This window comes from Hemicordylus capensis, chromosome 1, assembly GCF_027244095.1.
Source record: "Hemicordylus capensis ecotype Gifberg chromosome 1, rHemCap1.1.pri, whole genome shotgun sequence".
Taxonomy (NCBI): Eukaryota; Metazoa; Chordata; class Lepidosauria; order Squamata; family Cordylidae; genus Hemicordylus; species Hemicordylus capensis.
Genome location: NC_069657.1, coordinates 11,591,284 through 11,608,998, shown reverse-complemented (window position 1 = coordinate 11,608,998; position 17,715 = coordinate 11,591,284). Strand labels below are relative to the sequence as shown.

At 44.1% G+C, this 17,715-nt stretch overlaps 1 protein-coding gene across 3 annotated transcripts in view; it reads left to right on the top strand.

Moving 5' to 3' along the window:
* The window catches only part of RTN1 (reticulon 1), a 199,575-nt gene extending 185,776 nt beyond the window's left edge, over positions 1 to 13,799 (top strand). For 2 of the 3 annotated variants that reach the window (XM_053276656.1, XM_053276787.1), the window contains 5 exons: positions 869 to 1,007; positions 1,759 to 1,828; positions 4,589 to 4,635; positions 8,134 to 8,192; positions 12,268 to 13,799. In XM_053276656.1, the coding sequence (XP_053132631.1) occupies positions 869 to 1,007; positions 1,759 to 1,828; positions 4,589 to 4,635; positions 8,134 to 8,192; positions 12,268 to 12,310 (358 nt within the window). In that variant the 3' untranslated portion in view covers positions 12,311 to 13,799. The remainder of the gene's footprint in view (positions 1 to 868; positions 1,008 to 1,758; positions 1,829 to 4,588; positions 4,636 to 8,133; positions 8,193 to 12,267) is intronic. The other variant, XR_008312043.1, reaches the window with a different exon arrangement.
* Positions 13,800 to 17,715: the final 3,916 nt, after the last annotated feature.

Here is a 17,715-nt window from a genome sequence, read left to right as displayed (position 1 = left end):
TTGCCAAATCGTTGAGAAGGATTTTATGTGTCTTTTTAAATTATCAGATAAGCAACCAGTGATAACTTAATCAAAATTTTGCACTACGGCTAGCAGAATTAACAAAGGACTCCTGCAACCTATAATTGGGTGAACTGAGTAACGATAAACTATTGAAATGAATTGGTCTCTGTGCACAGTCTGTTTCAATTGATTATATTTTATTCTATCATTATTTTTGAGATGTAAGTTCTTTCTTGTTATACTGCCATTACGTATTATACTATTCTATATATTATTTATATCCCCTACTGTTACGTCATATCTGGCATTATATTACCACTATGTTATAATATATCTAGTCAAAGACCCTAATAAAGGATTTACTTACTAATTTATCATATTTATATACTGCCCCAGACTCACATATCTGGGTGATTTATAATAAATCAACACAAATTAAAACAAAATTAAAACATTAAAACAATTTAAAATCTAAAAACAATGTTAAATTATGTGTCTAATTAGTCTAATTAAAAGTCTGGATAAACAAATGTGCTTAACAGCCTTTTAAAAAAGTGGTCAGAGATGGGGAGGCTCTAATTTCAGCAGGGAGCACGTTCCAAAGACTCAGGGAGGCAATGGAACAAGCCCATCCCTGAGTAGCCACCAGACGAGGTGGTGGCAACTGCAGACGGACCTTACCAGATGATCTCAATAGGTGGTGGGCTCATAATGAAGAAGGTATTCTCTTAAATACCCTGGACCTAAGTTTAGGGTTATATGGGCTATAACCAGTCCTTTGTATTTAGTGGGGCTAGTGAAATTAGTGAGCAGATTTCTTGCAAAATGCTTGTTTTCATAACCTGATCTGGTGCTTTTTCAACAGAAGCTACTTGGAAATGGAAATGTCTCTCTCCCAGGAACAGATTCAGAAGTACACAGATTGCCTCCAGTCTTATGTGAACAGCACAGTCAAAGAACTCAGGCGGCTTTTCCTTGTACAGGATTTGGTGGATTCCTTAAAAGTATGTGGCCAACAAAGAACGAAAGGGGTTGGAGAGAGCAGAACTTGGACACATTAGAGTTGAAAAACCTCTACATTCTGATTTTCCATATTGGCTGCTTAACGTGGGTTCTTAAACATGGGTCTCCAGATATTGTTGGTCTAGAAATCTCCCCAGCTACAATGGCTTTAAATGAAATTAGTAGGATAATTAATAGCTTGCTAGTGCCTAATGGTGCAGTGGGGAAATGACTTGACTAGCAAGCCAGAGATTTCTGGTTCAAATCCCCGCTGGTATGTTTCCCAGACTATGGGAAACACCTATATCGGGCAGCAGCAATATAGGAAGATGCTGAAAGGCATCATCTCATACTGCACGGGAGATGGCAGTGGTAAACCCCTCCTGTAGTCTACCAAAGACAACCAAAGGGCTCTGTTGTCACCAGGAGTCGACACCAACTAGACAACACACTTTACCTTTACCTAGTGTAGTAAAGCTAAGTTTTCCAGAGGCATTTACTGTTCTCCTGACAGTCTAGTATGTTTTTGGGAGATGTAATTTATTTATTTATTATTCATTCTTTATTTCTTTATTACATTTCTATACCGCCTTATCCATTCAAAGGTTCTTGGCTGTACAACAACCAAAAACAAAAAAAACCCCAACCATTTAGAACAATCAGCTTAAAACAATATAAAAACTAATTTAAAAACAGTTTAAAAACATTTAAGAACAATTTAATTATTAACTAACGATTGTGTATCTGGTCTAGTTTGCAGTTCTAATGTGGCTGTTGACTTATGTTGGAGCTCTCTTCAATGGCCTGACTCTTCTGATAATGGGTAAAGTCTATAATTTCTCTTTTTTCAATGTGTGTGGTAATATCTGTTAGGTCGTCATCAACTCTGATAAAATAGCATCATCAACTCTGTTGAAAAGTGGCCTCCACACGATGTAATCATTTATATTTTCTCCTTTCCTGGTAATCTGCTACAAATGTTTTATTTTACACTTGCCCCTCTCTACCTGAGACTTACAGGTTACTCTGAGAAGTTACTCCAAATGAGGTCTGACCACAAGAACTGATAGTTCTGTTCCATTCTGCACTGGCTAGACCTCATGTGGACTGTGGTATCTGGTTCGGAGCATTACATTTTAAGATGGATGTTGATAAACTGGAATGGGTTCTGGGAAGGGCAACAAAGTTGGCAAGGAATCTGGAAACTAAGTCCCATGAGGAACCGTAGGAGATGGAGAAAAGAACATAGGAACATAGGAAGCTGCCTTCTACTGAGTCAGACCCTTGGCCTATCTAGTTCAGTATTGTCTTCACAGACTGGCAGTGGCTTCTCCAACGCTGAAGGCAGGCGTTTCTCTCAGCCCTATCCTGGAGAAGCCGGGGAGGGAACGTGGAACCTAGATGCTCTTCCCAGAGCAGCTCCATCCCCTGAGGGGAATCTCTTCCAGTGCTCACACTTCTAGTCTCCCATTCATGTGCAACCAGGGTGGACCCTGCTTAGCTAAGGTGACAAGCCATGCTTGTTACCACACAAGGGGATGTGATAGAGATGGGGGATATGATAACCATTTTTAGGTATCTGAAGAGCTGCCGTGTAGAAGGAGTGGCCTCTGCTGTTCCTGAGGGCAGGACTAGAACCAATTGATTGAAATTACAAGGAACCAGATTTAGGCTAGATCTTAGGAGGGATTTCCTGACTGTAAAAGCTGCTCAGCAGTGCAACAGTCTGCCTCATGCAGTAGTGGGGCGGGTTCCCTCTCTCCTTGACTGGAGATTTCCAAACAGAGGCTGGACAGCCATTCGTCAGGGATGCTGCTGTAGCAGTTTCCTGCACTGAGCATCGGGTTGGAATAGAAGATCTCCAAGAGGAGATCCTGCTCAGCTAGTCCCCTGCTAACTGAGCAAAGAGGCACCTTTTTAAAGTGGCGATTCTCTTTACTTAGCAGGGGGAGAGCAACTGGCCCTATCCATCCCCAGCACAGCATCCCTCCAGTGGCTGTTGCTGGTGTCTTTCTGTTTCTTTTTTAGATGGTGAGCCCTTTGGGGACAGGGAGCCATCTTTATTTATTTATTTATATCTATGTAAACCGCTTTGGGGACTTCTGTTGAAAAGCGGTATATAAATATTCATCATAGTCGTATTCGTAAGATCCCTTCCAACCAGGGCTTAGGGAGCTCATAGGTCATAGGTGGCTGCAGGACAAGCTCCTGCCAGCGGGGGCCCCCCATATATTGTGATTTAGTGCATGCATGTAAGTATGTGCTCACCACACCCCTGCATATGACATCATATGTGTAGGCTTGGAGATAAGCAAAGGCAGAGAAAGAAGCATCCAGCCAACGCTTGAATGAAGTGTCGACTGGGAGCTGCAGAGCGGTCGCACAGCTACTCTTACTAATAGTGGCTGTGGGTGGAGGAAAGCGGAGGACGAGCCTCTGGCGGACCCCAGAGCTTGTGCATGCAGACCCAATCCTAGTCATGTATACTTAGGAGGAAGCAGGACATTGACACATAAGGGGGAGCAGGACTGCAGTTGTGGCACCTGAACCTGAGCATGTGGACTTGGAAGTAAGTCCCTCTGGAAGCTGCAATGAACCTTTCTCCTAGGATTGTGAACTTGGCTGCAAAATGCATCTTCTGTCCTTATCATTTTGTCATTGCTCTCTATGTTTTCCTTTTGGCCAGAGGGTGACAGACTGTGCAGCATTCTGTAGGCGCTTTAATGAAATGCACATGCCGTGGTGCAAGAGCACTCTTGCACGAATGCGTGAAACTGCACAATCTGAGTTGCGCAATGGACAGCCACTGGAAATAACGACCATCCACTGTGGAACTGCATTTCTGCAGTTTTGTCATTTGTGAAAGAGCGCTCTTGTGCAACTGCATGCATATTTCACTAATATGCACTTGGAACTGTTGCGCAGACTGTCATCCAGTGTTCCCAGGAAATAAACTTAATATAAAATGTTGAGTCTTTTGCGCTTAACAACTCAAATTAGCAAATTGTTAATTCTTGTTCATTCTTTCTCAAAGTTTTGCATTAAGTGTAAGTCCTCATCCAAAGGAGCCAGCAGTGAATACTCCAAGATTATGAACACAGCTAAAGTGAATTAATGGGAGAGGATGGGGAATTCCCACCTACATTTAGTCTTAAGCTTCACATTTCAGTGGATGCGTGGATCCAAATCCACATTTCAGTTAGCAGAAATTCTACACTTTTCAAATCTATTATGAAGTTTTCTTTTGATGCTGCTGACAGTGTTCCCTCTAACAGGGATTCCCAGATGTTGTTGACTGCAACTCCCAGAATCCCCAGCTGCAGTGGCATTCGCTGCTGACAGCCCTTCAGAACATTTGTGAATAGTCTCTATCTGCAGCACTAACATAAAGTGTGTACAAGTGCACAGACAGCACAGTGACCTGTGACTGCAAAGCCATAGCATTGCTTCTTAATCACCAGAAAGCTGTCCTCTGTTTTGCATCTTCCTTCAGTGGGGGACAAAATTTTCAAGGTTTGTTATGCATAAAAATGTGAGTGTCAGCCTTGGCAATGTAACACTCTTTCTTCTGTCCCCTTCCTAGCTGTGGTCTCGATGTTTACTCTTCCTGTCGTATACGACAAGTACCAGGTATGTAAAAGCAGATGGTTAGCTGTTGACTATTGGATCAATGATTCTTCAAGGAGGAAATAGTCCTCCTAAATAAGCACAGGTGGTTGTTAGGGGAGTATTTTAAAAGCTGGGTATATAGTCCTCCAACAGGGACCTGGAACCCAACAATGACCGAGTCCATTACAAGTTGATGAATGAATGAATGAATGGTTTATTTTGACTGTTGATCAGAAAACAGAAAATCAAACATATAACAAAATGATACAAAATCCCAATAAAGAAAAACAAAAGGGGAAAAAATCACTTTAAATCCTTAATACAGTTAAGAAGTTGATGTAATGGTGGTATTCTGAAGCCTTTTCAGCCACTACAGAAGCAGTGGGGGGTGGAGAGCAGAAGATTGATTTTATCAGAGAACTGAAAGGATTATGATACAGCCATTATTGCTTGTTGTGTGTTTCCCATATTGTCTCTGGCTGACATAAAAGGCTGTGCATATGAGCAGCCCTACCCAGGTTAGGGAAGCCCTATCCTAGAGCTGTCTCCCCCACAAACCTGGGTTTTATATCTGGGCCTTTACCTGGGTTAAAGGGCATGAGTGAACATAGGAAGCTGTCATGGATTCCAACAAATGTATAGCTTCACATCTGGGGTAAAGGGGTGGCCTAGAGCGGAGTGTGGTGGGTGGTAGTGCCCAAGGTGGGCAAGGAAGCTGTCAGAATTATTTGAAAGGAATTGGGCAAAAGGCTGGTTTTTAAGTGATTTTTGAAGTTTACGCGACTTTAAGGTTTTTCTCCATAAAGAAGCATGGAGATATCAGCAAATGTATAGCTTCACGTCGGGGGCAAAGGGGTGGCCCAGAGCGGATTGTGGTGGGTGGTAGTGCCCAAGGGGGGCAAGGAAGCTACCAGAATTATTTCAAGAATGGATTGTGGTGGGTGGTAGTGCCCAAGGGGGGCAAGGAAGCTACCAGAATTATTTCAAAGGAAGTGGGCAAAGGGCTGATTTTTAAGTGATTTTTGAAGTTATGTGTCTTTAAGGGTTTTCTACATAGGGAAGAATGGAGGTTTCAGCAGCCCCATAGCTGCACTTGGGGGGTGTTGGGGTATCCCAGAGCAAGTGGAAGTGTAGTGCACAGACAACCACCCCCATGGGTTGTTAACCCATGGGGTACAGGGTTTTGTTGTTTTATGAGGTGTTCTGAGTGTAGATTCTCTGGTAGCATATGAGATTTTCAATGACAAACCATGAATCCACTCTCATTTGTTTTTATGTAAAGTTTTTGTACTTTGTGTTTTGCTGGTTGAATGACCATAACAATAAAGGACGGTTGATTGCTTTGGGTGTTGGGTGGTAGGTACTCATGGGTGCCAACTACCACCCCACCCACCTGGGAGGTTCAAACCAGTTCAAAATGGTTTGAATTCAAACCAAGCGGGGGGGGGGAGGATCGAGCAAAACCAAAACCGAACCTCCCCCCTCCAGGTCTGAACTCGGTTCGAATTCAAACCGAACCAGGCAAACCAGTTTTGTGCACATCTCTAGATGACAGTAGGACAAAGAAAATGAGTATGTACTCAGTAGACTGGGACAAGCCCATGGGCCTTATTTCTGGAATTATTTATAGTCGGGGGCATACTATGTTTATTTGTTTGTTTATTTATCATATTTTTATACCGCCTGATATGTAAATCTCTAGGCTGTGTACAAATCCCAACATTAAAATCACAGGTTAAAATACATAAAACACGATAAAAACAATATAAAACAAATTATTAAAATTATTAAAATTCTAATTAAAAAGCTTGCGAGAACAGGAAAGTGTTGAGGTTCTTCCTGAAAACAAACAGAGAAGGAGATGCTCTTATTTCAGTAGGGAGCATATTCCAGAGCCACATTTTCTCTGTGGGGCAGCCACGGAGAAAGCCCAGTCCTGAGTCGCCACCAGACGAGCTGGTGGCAACCGTAACCAGACCTCTCCAGAAGATCGTAACAGGCAGCAGCGTTCATGACAAAGGAGGGCATTCTCTTAAATAGCCTGGTCAAGCCGTTAAAGGCTTTATAGGTAATAACCAGCTCTTTGTATTTCACCCGGAAACATATCGGCAGCCAGTGCAGTTCTTTCAAAACTGGTGTTATGTGGTCCCTTCGTGTTGTCCCAGAGACCAATCTGGCTGCCGCATTCTGTACCAATTGTAGTTTCTGGACTACATACAAAGGCAGCCCCACATAGAGTGCAGTACAGTAGTAAAGCCTGGATGCTTCCAGCATATGTACCACTGTTTTGAGGTCATTTGCCTCTAGAAATTGACGTAGCTGACATATTATTAGCTTAAGCTGATAAAAAGTGCTCCTGGCCACCACCTCAACCTAAGAAACCAAGGAGAGCTTTGGGTCCATGAGCACTCCAAAGCTACGTACCTGATTTTTCAGGGGGAGTATAATGTTGCACCAAATGATGCCCAAATTCTATGCCCCAAAATGGTATGAATCCACACTAAGCTGTAATTACTCACTCATTTATTATTACACAAATTATTGAACAAGAGTTGACCACTACCACCCTGCACATTTGAGTTCATTTTGGTCTTTCTTTGAAAACAGCCTCCATCACGTAACTAATTGAAGGTTTAATTTGAAAACAATGAACTGAGTCAAGGGCCAGTTTGCTTGGCTCAGCCACTCAGCTTAATTGTGCCATGTGGTGACAGTTCACATGGGTAAGCGGTCTGTGTGTAGTGGCTGACCATGAAAGTTCAGGTGGGAAATAATGGGAGGTAGCATCCCGCAACTGTGGTTGTGCAATTCTAAGTGGCTGCGGAACAGACCTGTTCCACAATGCCGCGGGTGACATTTTACACACTGCCCTGGTTCACACAATCATTCAAATCTAGATTTAATGTGGCTTACTGACAGTGAGATTGTGTGAACACACCCCAAGGTGGTTTAGGACCTATGATGAATCTGATACCCGCCTTGGCATGGGTTCACACAATCACATGAAAGTCGGTAACTCGCATGAAAGCTAGATTCCAACTATTGTGTGAACCAGGCCACAGTTTCACGGCACTGTGTGTGTGTTTTTAGAGACATTTCCCCCAAAAAATGTTTTGCAGAGGATAGTGTAGTGACAAGAGGAAATTTATAATTAAATTATGGGTGGAAGATTAGGCTAAGTGATTGAAAGCCTTTTAAAGTAGTTTTCATCATTTATAAAAATTGAATGCTTGTTTTTCTTAATGCAGTCTATAGATTTGGGGAAAAGGTTGACAATGTAAAAGCCCTCCCTCTTCCCACTGTTTTTGTTGACAATAATTACAAATAAATGATTATGAAATTATTATGAAATGGGAAACACTGGACAATATTAAAGGCTAGAGTAAATTTTAATGCACTTGGGGAACATGGCAAAAGAATGGCAAAAGTTATATCAGTTCCATAAACCACCTCTGGAAAATTTATACACATTTTCCTACTATGTGGATGCTCTGTTGATTCTTTTTTTCCTCTTTTCAGGCACAGATTGACCAATACTTGGGACTTATGAGGACCCACATAAATACTGTTGTGGCGAAGTGAGTCATCCAACAAAGTATTCCTGGGAGGTCAAGTCATTTACTGACAGCTGTACATTTAGGATGGTATAAGTCAGGAGTGATAAATATAAGACCCTTTGGGGTGTCCAAATGGTCTGAGACATCCCTACCACACTCTACACAATTCAATCATTTCCAGAGCCAAAAAGCCCCAAGTGGCAGTCTAGCTTAGTGACACAGAAGTTCAGCCACTGTTCTCAGGATCTGAGTTTGCTGTTTAAACCACCTCTTGGGGGAGAGGTTGAGGCAGGCAAAGAGCAGAACATGGACGTTGCTAGTGAAGCGTCTTTCAGTGCCTTCTTTCTCCCACGCCCTTGCTGTGTTTTCCTGCCTGGGGTATAATCCAGAAAATGAAGTCCTTGCCAGGTATGATGGTCATCAGGAAGAGAAGTCTGAGGAGCCGATGTTCATCAAAAAAAGTTCGAATCGACCAACCTGACCAAATAAGCTACCTCAAATAATTTGAGAGTTGTTTGTTTGTTTCTTACATTTCTATACTGCCCCATACAAAAAGACCCTGGGCAGTTCACAATCTAAAAACCATTAAAACATTGACACAGTTAAAACAATTTTAAAAATACAAATAAAAATGTTAAAACCCGAAGCTTTAAAACTATAAACTAAAAGCCTGGCTAAACAAGTATGTTTTCAAGTCCTTCTTAAATACAATCAGAGAAGGGGAAACACTAATTTCTTTAGGATTTATCAAATAAATTAAAGATCACTTTTGAGGAAGAATTATGAATATGACCCCTGGGGTGAGAAATTGGCCAGGTGAGAATTTTGGCCCTCATAGAGTCTGGAAGACAGGTTTGTGTTTACATCTGCAAGGGATTGTGTTGGCCCTGGATCAGGGCTGTACAGCTTCAACTCTCCAGTTGTTGGACTACAACTCCCACCATCCCAGGCCTCTGTGACTGGGGATGATGGGAGCTGTAGTCCAACAACAGCTGGAGGGTCAAAGATGGCTAACCAACACTGTTCCTAAAATGTCTGACCAGGTATTTTGTAATCTTTTCTTCTGCTTCCTTGCCACTCTAGAGTAGAAAGAGGGTTAAAGTTTTGGACTCAGAACCATCAGGACTTTGCTAACAAGAAGCTTCATACTTTTGAAACTGCTGCTCATTCAACACATGTTCACAAAACGTGTTCACCTCTGGCTGGAGTGTAGCAAATTGCCAGGAATGAAAACATCTCGTAAACATCTATATTCCTGCTTCTGTATGATTGACCCTTGACCAGCGGTAATGTGGTGTCCTATCCAGAAGTTGTTTATTACAGTTTCTCCTTTAAAGAGATTAGTGCATACAGCTCTGGAGTGGAGGACCACTGGTTCCTTCTCCCCAGGGACTTTTACACACCGCAGGTTTACAGGGAGGCTTTACTGTGAACTCGAAGTTGTCCCAAAAAACCGACACAAAAAGTGAATTTTTTTACCCTGGATATAAATCGGGCTACATTCTAACGCACAATTAAAAAACTCGAATCGTGTGTGACATGCTCCCCGAAAGCTTGCAGGGACTTCGGGGTAAATCTGGCCAATATGTGAACATCCCTCACTCCATTCCAGAGGAGATGTGAATTAAAGGGCTTTAAAAGCCCCGTGTAAAAAACTTCCAGGCAATAATAATGTGTGTTTTCAAAGGTAGTATCTTCCCTATTCCTTCACTCAATAGTTCCCCAAATGCTTGGAAAAGAGGGACCTTTTTAACATGGTGATTCTCTTGCACTGAGCAGGGGGAGAGTAACTGGTCCTCTCCACCCCCAGCACAGGACCTCCAGTGACTGTTGCTGGTGTCTGTCTTGTGTTTCTTTCTAGGTTGTGAGCCCTTTGGGGACAGGGAGCCATCTTATTTGTTTATTGGTTCTCTGTGCAAACCGCCCTGAGCCATTTTTGGAAGGGCGGTATAGAAATGAAATCAATCAATCAGTAGTAGGGAGTCTCGGCTTGCCATCTCCTCCTTGGTAGAAGAGTGGAGCAGACCAGAGCAGGAACAGGGTGTTCCGCCTGTGTGGACAGCACAGGACTGAGATACAGGTTGGTGCTGAAACGTGTGCAGGAACAAGTTGCTCAGTGTGAGAATCAAACTGCAAGGAGACCAAGCCTGGAGTTCAGCAATCATTCCATCCATCTGAGAGCTGGGCTGCTCCGATGTTACTCTCGTCATGAGAGAAGGAGCTCAACTCTGCTTGGAACGGTGAAGCAAACGGGCTGGACTCTGCTTAGGATTTTGTCAGGGAAAGGTGAACTTTCAACCAGGTTGTCCTGACCGACAGGGAAGGTTGAAGAACCTTGAAACTGTGGCTCACCTGTCATAAGAACAGCCCTACTGGACTAACGCCAAATCATCCCCCCCGAGCTGCTTTTCTCATAGCAGAGGAAAACACCCTGGATAGATACTGCACTTGCAAGGTGGCTATCAACAGGTTTTTGCCTCGCACCCCCTTTCCTTTTGCCATGCTATGCCGTCAGTTGCACAGGACTATTATTAGTGGCTTCCAGATGGGCTCAGGCAGAAGCCACTCTAATAATTTTTGTTGTGTTATATTGTAACAATTTTAAAAAATGACATAGCAACAACCAGCCCCCAGTAATTTATTATGTTAAGAAATCTTCCTGCACAAGTTGCCTGGAGCTGTTCTTGAAAAATATCACTGAAATATATTTCTGGCTAATGAACAAGTGAGCAGCATATGCAGTCAGCAGACTAGGTGATGCATTATCACTTAAGACATATGATAGGCTGCATGTGGGAAGATTCTTGCCTCTTTGGTTGGAGGTGGCCTCTAGCCCTCAGACTGGTAGCCATTGATAGACTTGTCCTCCATGAATTCATCTAAGCCCTTCTTAAAGCCTTCCAAGCTGGTGGCTGTCACCACATCTTGTGGCAGAGAATTCCATAGGTTAATTGTGCATTCTGCACCTTCCTCTGTCCTCCGGGAAGATATCAGTCTGTCAAACTCACTGTAGTAGCTTCTTACAGGGGGGAATAAGACCTGTCATTGCTACTGACAGAGGTGCACCTAGGTAGTTTTGGAGTCTGGACCTAAAGGCTTTTGGAGGGCCCCCCCCCCAAAAACAATATTTTAAACACATTTTTAACGTGACCACAACATCCAGGACAGACTAAAAAAGATTTGAGGGGCCCCAGGGGGTGTGGAGGCCTTGGACTTTGGCCCAAAAGTCCAGGAGTAAAAGCGCCTCTGGTTACTGACTGAAGCTCTTCTCACGATCTGTGAAAAGAGCTTCTGTTGGGTCTGCAGGAAGAGCAGGCTTAGCCCGCTCTCCCCGCAGACGATCAAAGAGCAGCCCTGGGGCGGCCAGATCGGCCACCCAAGCAACTGCTGGCTCCGTCACAGAGCCGGCGGGGGCTGTGGGGATCGGGGGCCACGCGGCCCCCGGAAGTTGCAAGATGCCCTGTGCAAGCGTGTAGGGCATCCTGAAGAGATCCCCGAGCCTGGGAGGATGCTTGCAAAGAAATTAGGCTCCGTTAACCTCATTTAAGGGGAGAGTGTTTTAGGCGGGCTAGTTGCCTTGGGAGCACTGGGATCGTTAGTGAGCCCAGTGGTTGCCACGCTCCACAGAAAGCAGGCTACGCTCCCTTAGCCTGCTTTCCGTTGATCGTGGGAATAGCCTCACTGAGTTTTAAAAATCTGGTGCTATCTCCCAGATGGTGGAGCTTCTCTCTTCTTTCCCCTCCTAACCACTAGTGAAATCTAGCCACTTTTGAAATAGATCTTACACACACACACACAGTCAGCAGTTCAGCAGTTACAGAGCAGGACTTCATCCCTTTAAGAAGCAGCTATTGGGAAGGAAGGCTGTGGGCTTCCCAAAGGCACCTGGTGGGCCATTGGGTGAACCAGGATGCTGGACTAGATGGGCCTTGGGCCTGATCCAGCTGGGTGGTTCTTATGTATTTCTGTTAATTTGAAACACAGCATTACCAAATGTCACCTTCTGGCGAAGAAAAGGAAATATGTTTTGGAACTACTTGGTTGAATCTCTGCTTGATTGTGGTTTTGTTTTTGCATCCCCATTTTTCTCCTCTAGGATCCAAGCAAAAATCCCGGGTGCTAAGAGGAAGGCTGAGTAAAGGCAACAGCAGAAATTCATCAGCTACACAAGTGATTGATGAGGGAGTCTGGGATGAAAACAGCTCTGTTCTTACTTTTTACTGCATAATTTATTGTTTCTCTCTCTCTCTCTCTCTCTCTCTCTCTCTCTCTCTCTCTCTCTCTCTCTCTCTCTCTCTCTCAGAGACATAATACAAACAGAGTGTGTCCCTCAGCCGCCAGGTGAATCTGGCTTCCTCCTCCTGGCTTTGCCACTGAAGTGACAGGTGTGCATGCCAGGGAACTGAATGTTGGCTTAGTTGTCAGTCTTGGTCTCTCCCCCACCCCACCTTTTTAGGTGGACTGGCTGCCTTTTAAAGAAAAATACAAAACACTGCTTGAATGCTCATGCATTTATCTGTCCATTTATTGCCTTATTAATTGAAACAAAGGCATATATATATATATTATTCTTAGGGAGGGGAGCTGTTTTGGGGTGACATCAGAGAGAAGAAGCCAGTCAGCCTTGTGCCCAGGAAGTTTCTGCTCTCAGCCTGCTTTTTAAAGCGTTAAATTGAATACAGCAGGGGTTCTCAAACTTGAGTCCCCAGATATTGTGGGACTACAACTCCCATCATCCCCAGCCATAATGGCCTTTGAAGATGATGGGAGTTGTAGTCCCACAACATGCAGGGACCCAAGTTTGAGAACCCCAGGAATACAATGAGACTGAACAGAGTGAGAACACTTCGAGTGGTCCCACTGCTCTAAAAGCATTACATCTGTCTTCACCCCCCCTCTCTCTATCATACACCATGATCTCAGAGATGTGAAGCAATGAAGCAGCTGTTTCCCCTCCCCTCTCCTGCTGTTTCTGTACTCTCTAGACTATTTGCAATCATGTGTGTCAAGCACTAAAGTATAGTAAAGAGAAAAGTGTTCTAGGTGTGGTTCTTGTGTTGCTTCTCAAGTGCATGATGGTAAAAGCCTAAAAATACTATTGAACTTTCTACTTTTTATTTCCTCGTGCTTCTACTACTACTACTCTACGACTATTACTTCTTCTTCTATTGGCATTGCTTCGATAACTTTTAATGTTACGTGTGGCTAGGGCTTTCCTGCTTAGTGCACCAATGCAGTTTTGCTTCTATGTCCACTGGGGTCGCTGGTTGGGTTCACCTTTACTAACTATCTAGAACTGTAGACTGAAGTCTTTATATGTGTGTGTTTTCCCCAGCACAAGTAATAACAACAAAAGAGCAATCAGTACTTATATGGCATAATCCATTTTGTATAACTCTCTGAAAGTGACAATAAATTAAACAAACCAACCGACCCCAGTACTTTTTTGTTCTTAAGGGATCAACGGGCTGATATACATGTATGGGGACTGCAAAGACTTCCGGCGTGTTACATGTATCACAGATTTGTATGACGTTCTCTGTAGAACTTAATTATGAACTCTGAATATTTGCACTTATGTACTTGATACCGAATGCAGAAATAAATGTTCCTAAATGTTAAAAAGAACTGTTCACTTTTTGCCATTTTGATCACAATCATCATTAACAATCTGTACTGCAAATACTGCAAAGAATCTACATTATATGACTCTTATCTTCCTTTCACCCCAGTGTTGCTGGCAAAGCTCAGGCTCTGGCTGAGGGAAGGGTGTTTATTCTCATTCTCAATTGATGGCAACTTCATCTTGACAGCACTGGAATTAGATGATGTTTTTTCCAGAAAAATCTGCTGTGTTATGTTTGAAAAGCAATGTTAGGGAAACTACAGACAGTGCTGGCACTGAAGGCAGAATCAGTGCAGATTCCCAGAGTCCAACAAACTCCCAAAACACCAGGCTGCCCAAGACAGCCAGTTCCAAACCCTAGGACTACCTGTATGTATGAATGACTAGTGCTTTTACATTGCCAGGAAACCTTGTTCATTCTAGGTGGCCTGCCAGCCAAATAGCTTTGGAGGGTTCTTGACCTCAGTGGAATGGTAATTTAAGGATCTTTTAAGTAAGGTGAAGGTCGCTTGAAAGCAGGGGGTATAGAACCATAGGATTACATCTTATGTTTATGGAGGCTTAAGCTCTGATGGAAGCTTTTCTAGTGCCTGTCTCAAAGGAGCAGGATAGAAAACGTGGAGGAACTCTCCTCCATGAGACTAGTAAAGTGTGGGCTAATTCACACAAGTCCTGTCTTTGGAGTAGGAGATCAAATTGGATGCCTTCCTTCACCACCAAAGAAGTTCATCTCACAATAGAACATGTGTAAGTACCAGGAGCAACAGGGGAAAATGGATTCTTTTGTACCCAGTACAAACAGAAGGCACTTAAGGTGTTGCCATCCCACATGGGGACAATTTGCTGAAGATCCCTCCCCTTCCTCAGGTTGGCTGCAAACCTGTTGCAGCTCCAAAGATGTATCCATGGGTAAAGTCAGATGTGCCATTTTGAGAGCAGTAAGGGGCATTTTGGAAAACTGCATTCAATACAAATACTGTATGCCCTTTTGAGTGGACTCTGAAAAACTGATTCTGCAACTTTCTGTTAGTTTAAATTGGGTCCGGTCCGTGGTTAGTTTAAATTGGGGGAAACTATTGTGGGGAGTGGCTATTGGCTAGTGCCTGTGATTGGCTGTCTGTGCCACCAGTATTGTTTTCCCTGCTAATCCCTGCAGTCTGGGCTTTTCTTTTAAATGTTTGTGATTGTATGGAGAGAGTTACTGAGAAGGATGGATGCAAAACTAATAAATGTAGATGTGATGGTTTAAAACAATGAAAAAGGCAGACAGCCCATCTGATGCACAAGGGAAGGGGCAAAACAGCGACTGTTGAACCCGCTAGATCAGGGTTTCTCAACGTGTGGGTCCCCAGATGTAATTGGACTTCAACTCCCATAATTCCCAACCAAAGGCCACTGGGGCTGGGGATTATGGGAGCTGAAGTCCAATAACATCTGGGGACCCACACGTTGAGAAACCCTGCGCTAGATCCTAGTACATCTGTAATGCCCATTGTGAAACTCGGCTCATACTGCAGGTGAAAAGCCCACTGTAACAGCTCTTAAAGGAGGCCTGTTTTCACCCAAAGAGGTGTCATTCATCTGCCTGTAAGGGAGGAAAATGTCACAGGAAGATTATAAATATTTCAAATTTCACTACTTTTTTCTGTCACCCGATTGGCTTTTGAGTACAATCCAAGCAGCAGATTTTGTTCTGGGTCTTAGGGCATCCAAAACACGCAGGACACTCATATTCTGTGTACACATGTGTTCCTGCCTTGCACCCTGTCCCCATCCAAACAGCCAGCCACACATTTTGTAACAAAACATTGGTTCTGATGGAATAGAGAAGCTCCATTTTCTCAGCTCTGAATGGATGCATGCAGAATATTAAAATATTCTTTATTTGCTGTATGAGTTGGACATTGCTGCATTACACTGATTCCAGTAAGAGCTTTGTGGTGCTGTGTTTCATTTTATAGTATTTTTCTAGAAAGGAATATTGTGCACAGTATAAGTACAATTTATGCATTGTATAAAACTAGTTTTCCAGAGAAATTGCCATTATTAGCCCTGGAGACAGGTTCCTACGCTGTCCAGCTATTTCTTTCTCTAACTTGAAGTCTCAAACTCCCAAAATCTGCTTCTTGAAAGACTGAGGCAGTTCTCATGATCCGTGAGACTCACCTCGAGAGGGAGAGCGGGCTTAGCCGAGCAGGGACACGAGCAGGGAGGCAGCCCTGGGTGGCCAGATCGGCCACCCACATGACTGTCGTCTCCATTACTGAGCCGATGGGGGCCAGGGGGATCAGGGGCCGTGTGACCCCCGGAAACTCCAGCATGCCCTGTACGAGCGCGCAGGGCATGCTGGAGAGATCCCTGAGCTGGGAGGCTGCTTTTAAGCCTCCTGGTCGGGGTTCTACTTGTGAGTTGCTGTGCTGCGGACCCGCACTGCAGCAACACATAATCGAAAAGCCCGGGTTAGCAGAGCACTCGCTCCGCTAACCTGGGCTTAGGGGAGGGTAGTTTTAGCGGGTGACCCACTTTGGTGAGGCTGGTGGTTCTCACGGTCATGCAAAATCAGGCTAGGCTCCCTTAGCCCAATTTTGTATGACAGTGAGAATAGCCTCACTGTCTTCAATCACCAGATTCCAGGTGTCCTGCCTCTCCCTATGCTGCTGCAATGGGATATATAGATGAGATAGTAGGTACTGTCTACAATCTGTAGATCTATTGAGTATGCAGTTAGGTCTCGATCTGCTAATACACCGAGGGCAGAGGACTGAGCTGCAAGCCCTCCAAGGTTTCACAGCTGACCACGGAAACATTTTAGTGCTTTTCTAACACCTTACTCAGGGGTCACTGCCCGTACTTGACTAGACCTGTGAAGACCTGAGTTAAATGGTTGCTCTGCCGTGAAGCCCACTTTGGGCTAGCCACACTCTCTCTTTCGCTCTCTCAACCCATCTTATCTCAGAGGGGTTGCGGTGAGGATAAAATGGGAGAGGAGCCTTAAACTGCTCAGAGGAAGCGTGGAATTAAAAAATAATGTAAACTATTATGCATTACTGAAGGCTTTTCTGGTCATATTAAATTTACTTTGTAATAGCCTGTCCTGCACTGACTTCTAGAGCAACGTTAGACCGCAATAATTTCCCTGAAAAAAACACACACACACCAGTTTATGTATGCTTATGCACAGCAGGGAAATGATTTGATTATTAGGCCAGAGGCTGCCGTTCAAATCCCCTCTGGTATGTTTCCCAGACTATTGGAAACACTTATATTGGGCAGCAGCGGTCTAGGAAGATGCTGAAAAGCATCATCTCACACTGTGCAGGAGATGGCAATGGCCAACCCCTCCTGTATTCTACCAAAGCCAACCACAGGGCTCTGTGGGCGCCAGGAGTCGATACCAACTGGATGGCACACACTTTACCTTTAATGTAATCTCACAATGGATCTGATTGTACTTCTAGAATAGCGGTGTAATGAATGGGGGGTATGTGTGTGTGCCAGGCATGTCAGTTAATACTTAAATTAAAAAAACAAAACTGGCACTCCCCACCATGGCACCACTATTAGGAATATTGGAAGCTGCCATATATGGAGTCAGGCGCTTGGTCTATCTAGCTCAGTATTGTCTTCACAGACTGGCAGCGGCTTCTCCAAGGATGCAGGAGTCTCTCTCAGCCCTCTTGGAGATGCCGCCAGGGAGGGAACCTGGGGAACCCTCTGCAGGCAAGATGCTCTTGCGTGTGTGTCTTTGCTTCTATATGGCACGGAGAAGCAAAAAGAAGTACAACAGCTCCCTGCATAAGCATGGATCTCACACGGCAAGGAGAAGCCACAGCGGCGGATGCATCATCTTGTGCATGATTAAAGCCCCCTTCCCTAGCATGTTATGCAATAGCAACCCTAGTGAACGGCCATTGCGCC